Here is an 8,734-nt window from a genome sequence, read left to right on the forward strand (position 1 = left end):
GTTTTGTTCACTCCGCATCTCTTTACAACCTATAGAGAATCCTATGTTGAACAAATTTTGATCGGAATTTTTAAATAACTATGGAGTTTGTGAAGAAATCTGGAACTTTGCAAAAAAAAAAAAAATGAAAAAAAAATTAGGACAAGAAATAAAATCATCAAATTTCTTTTGTTGGAAATAGATAGATTGCGTTAACGGACAAACTGTCAACACTCTCCAAAATTGTTTTTCTTTCTTTCTGATGACTAATTTGTCACTTTCATTATTGTGTTTAATTCTTGTAATTTTGTTGTCACATGTGAAGTTCTTTCTTGAGATACATTAGATTATTTTTGTTGCTTACATGAAATGAATGAAAACAATAACAATAAAATCTTTATAAATTAATAATGTTGAGATCATAAAAATCTGTTAATTTCTAGTTTATATAGTAATTTTTTAATTTGGTAATTTTTCAAAATAATATTTAAAACTTTAAGATTTAATCGGTGTAACTAATAGTTTATAGAATCAATTAAAAAAATATGATTATCATATTTTTAAAAATGCTCAAAATTTTTGATATATCAAAATTTATTAGAAATGAAATCTAACAAAAAATAATGTGTATATATACATATATATATATATATTGATAATTTTATATAATTATTAATTTATATTATTGATGAGATAATATATTTACAAATAATTTTCAAAAAATTATTATTTTATTATATTATTAAATTGTGTCAAAAAATTTATTTATCTAATTTAGGATGGGAAATTTTACTTTAAAGTGATTATTAATTTACCGCTATTATTAGGCCTTGAATGGATGTGGTTTTTCAAATGTTTATTGGTTTTAGATTTTTCAAAAATCCATTTTAAACCATTCAAGATTTTATGAAAAGTGGTTTCCCTGAAAAAATAGGGAATCTGTATTCTTAAAGATTTTACTAATTTCTTAACAAAATCCAAAATCCCACTTATGAGTTTTTGAGATTTCCTCTACAAAACATTTTTTAAAAACTCTTTTTTTTTTTTTAATTTTATTTTGCAAAATCCAAAAATCTAAATCTAAAATCTGAAAACTAAAATCTATAATCGAAAAACTAAAACCTCCTTCCATAATTAAGGCCATGAATGTTTTGAGAAATTTTAGGTAGTTTTTAGATTATAGATTTTAGTTTTTAGATTTTAGATTTTGGATTTTGCAAAATATCCACGTTAAAATATTTTAGCTTCTACTTGAAATTGTAAGAAACCACTCAAAAACTAGTTTCCCTAAATTTAAAGGGATCTATTTTTAAAAAACCCTGAATGATAAAAAAATAAATTTTCAAAGAATCAAATCAAAATCCAAAAACTACCTAAAAATAAACATTCAAGGCCTAAAAGAAAAAGAACCAACTTAACAATTTAATACGTGACAAAGAGTTGATGTAACATGATCAATTCACAAAAACGTTAGCCATTTCGTCGAGGCTACACCTAAACGACATGTAGTTAAAGCTTCTCAATATGAACTCGGTCGGGTCTAATAAGATTCGGGTCACCGTTCTCGGGTTCGCGCCCTAATTCACCCTCTCACTACCACAATTACACAGTCCAGTCCATGGACGACAGAGCCACCGAACCACCGCGGCGAGTCTAAAAATTCTCCAAGCTCCAAAGAATGGAGAATGCCACAATTCTCACGATTAAAGAGCTTGTCAACAAAGGTCGAGCCGTCACCGGTGCATCGTCGCTATTCTCTTCCGCTGCTTCTCACTCGTCTTCTGAATCAAGCTCTAAGAACCCTAATTCACGTCCCGGTTCCTTCGATTCCGACTTGACCTGTAAGTTTCTCGCACCGTTGAGTCACCCAGCGGTTATCGTCGGGACGATATCTCTTCCTTCCAAAACCCTAATATGTCCGAATCGTTACTGCTTTCGATTCTCCGATGGTGATTTGACAATCTGCTGTGATATCCTTAGATTCGAAATCCGCGCGATTGGGAGTAAGATTTGTGTTTTATCTTGGAATTTTCTACCTATGAAGCATTGTGGTGGGTTTTTGGAGATTATCAAGTGGAAATTTATGGATACTGGTAATTTGCTTTCTCGGTGTTCTGGAATTGGTTCGTTTCCATTGTTTCCTTCTTTGTTCCCGTCGCGAAACGGTGACCGTAAGTCACGGTATTGCGTACATGGTGTGTTAGAGTCTATCAGCCCTGTGTCTGTTGTTTCTTGTATGGATGGGGAATCAAGTGATTCTGTAAATCTTCCTGGGTTCTTAGTACATGTCATGGCGTGTGAGTGTAAAGCGTATAGTCAGAATGCTGCTGTTGGTTGTAGTCACGCTTTTGAGAAGTCTGCTTTCGTTTACTTTTGTGGGTTAGTGGTTACGAGTTGGCACCCTGCGATAAGGAAGCTAGTTGGAAGAAATGTTGCTCTTTCCGGGTTGAAAAAGAAGATGATTTATGTAAGAGGTGATTCTCTGTTGGTGTTTGTGACGACCGAGAGTTCTGTTCTTCATCCACCTTGTATTTCTAAGAAACAGATAGTTTTGAAAACTGTTGTTGATAGGAGAGGTAACTGTGGTTCCTACCTTGGATTTGTCAAAGGTGTGTACTTGAAAGGAAAGCTTGTTGAGATGGATGAAGATGTATGGCTTTTATTGACGGATCAGATACTCAATAGATCCCACAGTATCCGAACTGGTTCCCTTGTAAGAAAGTCCCCTTTTGCTTCAGTTTGGTGTGTGTGTAATAATAAGATTGTTCCTTTTGTTTTGGCGATAATGATTGATTTGACTAATTTCAGTGCAGATTTGTATCAGAAATGTTCATTTTGTAAATACCAAATTTTCTTGGGGAGAAGTGCTTATACTTGGAGCGTGCTTCAAGACCAGCATCACAGTAGAGTTTTTTTCACCTTTTGAAACGAGGTAAGGTTTTGCTATAAATCGGTGAATCCTGGAAGCTTTCTCTTATGTCCAAAGATTAATCCAGACGGTGATTCAGTTGTCTTGTAGATTCATGTCGGCAGAATTCTTTGAGTCGATTTATTGAGTCTTTGTCCTTTCCTGCAAGATTTTGGTAATCTTACTCTCTGATTGATTTTAGCTATACTTTGTGATTTTATTCTTTTTTATGACTCATGACTGATATAGCTGCAATACAATGCTTTGCAGGGCATTACTTGTCAGATCGTGCTTGCAGAAGTTTAACGGAATTCCATCAGAGAAGGAAATCTTACGATCCTGTCAGGTAACTGAAAGCAGGCTTGGTTCTTTGCTTTGATCCTGTGCTTTACGAATTTCTCTTGCATTAAGTTTTAATAACTTTTATGGTCTTCTTCATTTTTATGAGGTGTTATCAGAAGGATGAACTGACAAAGATGTATGCAGAGTCACAAATACCGTCATTCATGTTTCAACCTAGGGTAAATTGGTAAATTCAAAGTTCAATAAAATATGCAGCTTTTATACCCTTCTTAGGATACTATCTATGCTCATCAGTTAGTCATTTTATTAAACCATTACATTCGCAGGGGGGGATCTTTACTGAGTTCTGCATGCATGAGTCATGTGGATGCAATAGTGAAGCTCATGATTGCAACCTAAAACTGGTAAGTGTATTGTTTGGTTAGATTAGAACGACTTTAGTCTCCTTTTAATTGACATGCTTATTCTTATATCTTGTAATATTAATTCCACCCGTTCTTTTCCGCAACAGGTAATGTCTATCTCAAGTTTTGTCCAGCACTACAAGGTCATGCTGAATGAATTGCTTTCTCAGATTAACAAAAACTCTAGTGCTAATAATTGCTTAAGTCATTCATCATCAACGTGGAAAAGAGACAATCATACAAACACGAAGACTCTTGGAAGTGATGATATTGGTGTCATCTTGCTTGGAAAATTGAAGGTATATTACTTGTGACCTCAAAGGTTTTGTTTCTAGAATTTCAAATACTGCCACTTCATATCTGTGCTCCAATTTATAAGAGGCTGATATAAATACAGTGTGCCATCAAATAACTCATTAAAAATGTTTTTTTTTTCTTAAAATTTTGAGATGTCAGTGTCATCGTGTCAGCTTGACAGGGTATATATCTTTACTTGATATCTGGAAGATATATCTAGCTTTTACATAACAAGATATTTGCTTTTCTCGATTTATACCCATATGTAGCTGTGACATTATTCTTCTATATAGATCTCATCTTCTGGAAGACTTCAATTGCATGACAGAACTAGCAGCATAGATGTTCTGACGCCAGACCTTCTAAGTGATAGAAATGCGCACAGGATATTTGAGGTTAATTTTTTACTTCAAACTGCATTATCTTTCTGTCTGGCATGTTGGAGGATACCAAGTTTTTCCTATTGACTCTTCAGTTTATCCTCTTATGTTCGCTCTTCGATGTAGGTTTCTGATTACAATCTTATCATGGAAGGACTACCTGAATCAATGCTCCACATGCCGTTTCTTCATAATTCCCTTCGCTGTAGAAATGTGGTTAATCCCACTCCATTGGCCATTGAAAACACCTTAACAGTGCGTTTTTCTTTATCTCTTGGTACTGGAAGTTGCAAACAGGTTTACGGGCACCATTCTCTTGACTGGAGGCATGATCTTAATGAGTTCAAAGGGGGAAGGTTTCATCTATTTAGGCTGACCCACAAATTCCCAATGTTAAAAAATGTATGGTTTCATTTTTTAGTTAGCAATCTCCAAGTCTCGTTATTTTATTTATCTTGCTTAAGGAAATAAATGTTGTTGTTTATGCTTCAAGAAGTTCATAACTGTTATGATTATTGATCTTGTACCAGGGTCACCCAGGAATGCCTGACTGTACTAGTGTATTCGTCGAGGCAATAGTCCTTCCCCTGGAACTCATTTGCTCTGTGACTGAGGAAGACGCAGCTGCTCCCTATTTTGGAGAACATGATACTTCCCAAGAAATACGTCCACATAAGAGATGTAAAACTAATAATGGATTACAGAGGGAAAGAGCATTATCTGTGCCACATGAAATTTCCTGCCAGATGACCATCAGATGTGCTAGTAGTCACTGCTTGGTCTCAGCAGCAACTCTGTCTAATTTGAAGGAGAAGAAAAGTGGTAACATGCTCAGTGCTAAGCGTGTGCTGTTAGAATTCATACCTGAATGCAGTAACTATTATGTAAGTATTAATTTCTTATTAACATTGAATTCCCAGGAAACATCTATGCTGCACAAGACTAATAATATAAACTAACAATGATGCTTTTGCATTTTAATGGCAGGCTTTACAGATTGGCGGTTGCTATTTGATGAAGCATGGCACTAATGATTCTTTTTGTGCTGGACGGTCTGGCATATCTAACAATGACAAAATCAGTTTTAGACCTGAAACACGTTTATGGAGTGTGGAATTTTCTTTTGATGAAGATCTCACCCATGATGGATCTGTGGATGTATATCCTCTGGTTTCGTCTCAACCATCTCTTGTGGAAAAACAACATGTTTCTAGTCCACAACCTTGTTCAGATGTTTCGCTTCTTCTCCCTTATGATGCAAAAGGACTCTTTTCAGTATTTCTCAAGAACTTGGAAGAACTTAATAAGCCATATGCAGCTGGAAAGAATAATAATAATACTTCGTGCTGTACTCACTTGGAGACGATAATGCAGGCAGAGCCGTCTCTGGTACCTCCTTCCAACAGCTTGTTTCCTGAAGGAAATCTGGCGTCTTTCAGAGGCGACGTAGTAGCAGTTGACGCTGTTACCTCTTCTGTCGTTGATGTTTCAAGCAGCTATTGCATTAATGTTCTTGTCAATCATCAAATTGTGAGTGCATATTATACTCTCCCTGCTCTCTGTATTCTTGTACCTCTGATCTTATCAACATTGTGTTTCAGGTGAAGATATTTGGTCCACTTCGAAGGCATTCATATCTCACTGGATTCGGCCCTGGGGCGAGTGCAACATTCTACCGGATTCTTGGAACAGGGTATAATATCTAAATAACAACAATTGCTTAATTAGCTTTTCATTAAGTAGCAAACTCATCTTCAACACCTTGCTTTATTGTTTCTGTAGAGAGGAAAACAGGTTTGTGTTGACGTCAGCATCATTTATCAAGATAAACTCTCGAAAGGCATCGGATGGTCGGCAGTTAGAGAAACCGGCTCACCAAGCTGCTTTGTGTCTTCCCAAAGTCACACCTCAGGAATACGTACCTTGCATGCTTGCTGGTCCTCCTGCTTGTAATTCATTCTCAGGAAACAAGGATAATCAGCAAATAAAGTCTGCCTGCAAGGTAATATTATTTTGGATTAGCAAAGTCGTTTTAATTCTTACATTTATATGTACTGATTTGTTGAAGCAACAGGTTCTTTCAGTTTATCTTCTGGTTCTCCAAACGAGATCTGATGATCCCTCAGAAAACGAATGTAGGAACAATTTTGATATACCACTTGCAGGATTTGTAGTAGGTAAGTCACATCTTCTATTCTAGGGCACTCTAGCAAGGATTAGAATAAGGCATAACTTAGAGCATGTCACCAGAAAGGGAAGTTTGAGTCGAATTTGCAGAGATGTTACGTTTTGTTTTATCTTCTACAGTTGGAAAAAGGTCTTATCATATTACTGTATCCAACTGGTACTATTTCTTAGAATTGCTGTCCTATTCAGTCTTCATTATGTATGACATACAAGCGTTTGATATATGACTATCATCGTCGTAAGAGCTTCGTATTAAGCATTGTGAATGAGTGTAATGCTGCAAGGCAATAAAACATATAAAGATGTGTACCGTGTACGAGTCTATATGTTTATGTTTATATAATCTTTGGTGTTACTGAACGGATGTTTAGACTCATTTTATGCTCCTGAGTAGTATTTCTTCAGTTTCCAGTGGCATGTAGAAAACATACTTGTCCATTAAAAAATTAGTTAATAATCTCTGATGTTTCCATTCTTTCTCTTTTCATGGGTTTTTCACTTTTCCTGGTTTAGATGACGGATCATCAGTTTATCTTTGCTGGACGAGTGGGGAAAGAGCGTTTACAATTCTTAGGCTGCACGAAGCGTTGCCTGAAGAAGATATTGATGTGGCACAGTGGACTAAAAGAGACAGCGGCCGGGAAACAACAGCATACCATCTTGAACAAATTGTTCGGGTTCACAAGAGAATAGTGATGAAGTGCAATGGATCACAGATTGACACACTCTTTCGAGACATCACCGTTGCTGTTACTTCAGATCAACTTCTCGCCAAGTCAGAGGATACGTTCCTCAAGTGGTTGATCCCAAATGCCATTAGCGGCCCCTTATGGGTATGTTCAACCTCATTTATCTTCCTTGATACTGGTTTTTCATTTTGTCCTGAACATTAAACGGTCATACCTGGATAATTAGTCAACAGAACTTACTGATGTTTTTCTCAGGTCTCAGATTGGTTTTATAGTGTGGGGGAATAAACAGTAATATATTGCTACGTACTATTAAGTTTACTAAGCTTAGTCGGGTGGGCAGGTCTGCAATCAAGTAGATTTACTCATATTAATGAGTATATAAGACTAGTACGACGCATCAAAATAAGGTGGCATGCTTAGTTAAACGCTATGCACATGTCTTTCGGTTTAATATTTCCTTAGTTGCACAACTGGGTGTTTCTATGCCAAGTTAATAGTATTGATACACACTGTACTCGTTTCTACTTATGATCAACTTCATTGTTTTGGTTTAAGCAGGAAGTTGCCAGGAGCTCAATGGACATGAAAATGATTGCGCATTTGGAGAGGGAACAGTGCGTGGAGATGGATACATCAAGACTTAATCTGCAGAATGTTTGGGGTAATGAAGTTAGCCAAGTGGATCCGTTGGTTCGAGCTTGGAGCTTACTCCAAGGTTTGTTAAATAGCTGATCATGAAGTGTTCAAAACATTGTGCGGGAATAGATAAGTTTTTTTACTATTGGTGTTTCATTCAAATTTCATAGCCCTTTAGGTAAAAAGAATCTACAGTATACTAGTATTTTACAGCACTTAACTAACCTCTCTATTGCCCTCCAATCCGTGTAAGAAGGTGGTCCTTTCCGTTTCACCCCATTTTCAGTTTCCATGAAGTAGTCATTATATAACTTGTCTTCATCCTCCATCTTCTCGAAAGCCAACTTAAACTTCATGGCTCTTGTCAACATTTAGTATGTAGAATTCCACATTTTCTTCATATCCATAGGCAAACTCCCCCTAGTCATCTTCTCTGGCACAACCTTTTGCTCAAATGAGTCACATCTCCAACATGAAGACCTCACATACTGAACTCTATTGCCAACAGCTGTCACATTATCACCCACTTCAGACAAACCATCCCTAACAATCAAGTTGATGATATGAGCACAACACCTCATGTGCAAGTAAGTACCATCCAACACTAAAGAATCATGCCTCAATAACTTAAACTTTTTAACAAACTTCTTTAATCCAGTACTGTTGGCAGTTGCATTGTCAACTGTGATGGTAAATAATTTCTCTATACCCCAATCAGCGAGACATTCAAGTAGAACTTTTGATATCGTGTTGCTCTTGTGATATGTGATGTAATTAAATCCAAGAATCAACTTCCTTAAGCGCCACAACAATAGAACAAAGTTGAAACCAATATCTTTGAATAAATTATTTTGTTAGGTGAATAATATGAGACGATCTATGTTTTTATAGAAGTGAGTATTTACATTTTTTAGAATTAATATTTTTTGTATATTTCCCTTAATCTTT

General features: G+C 36.0%; 1 protein-coding gene across 6 annotated transcripts; it reads left to right on the top strand.

Annotated features, from left to right (window-relative positions):
- Window positions 1,562-8,065, top strand: LOC104707260 (CST complex subunit CTC1-like). 6 transcript variants are annotated; one of them, XM_010423572.2, is made up of 16 exons: window positions 1,562-2,692; window positions 2,793-2,911; window positions 2,988-3,062; window positions 3,158-3,233; window positions 3,346-3,408; window positions 3,517-3,594; window positions 3,702-3,893; window positions 4,185-4,286; window positions 4,398-4,673; window positions 4,802-5,155; window positions 5,256-5,801; window positions 5,873-5,964; window positions 6,054-6,273; window positions 6,346-6,448; window positions 6,972-7,291; window positions 7,709-8,065. In XM_010423572.2, exons 1-16 carry the CDS (start codon window positions 1,658-1,660, stop codon window positions 7,880-7,882), a joined length of 3,825 nt encoding a protein of 1,274 aa, XP_010421874.1. In that variant the 5' UTR covers window positions 1,562-1,657; the 3' UTR covers window positions 7,883-8,065. The 6 variants fall into 6 exon arrangements, 5 of the variants coding, with proteins under 5 accessions (XP_010421874.1, XP_010421875.1, XP_010421876.1 ...); XM_010423573.2 differs by having other exon boundaries at window positions 5,259-5,801; XM_010423574.1 differs by lacking the exon at window positions 7,709-8,065 and having other exon boundaries at window positions 6,356-6,448; window positions 6,972-7,190.

The sequence above is a fragment of the Camelina sativa genome, chromosome 8, assembly GCF_000633955.1.
Source record: "Camelina sativa cultivar DH55 chromosome 8, Cs, whole genome shotgun sequence".
Taxonomy (NCBI): domain Eukaryota; kingdom Viridiplantae; phylum Streptophyta; class Magnoliopsida; order Brassicales; family Brassicaceae; genus Camelina; species Camelina sativa.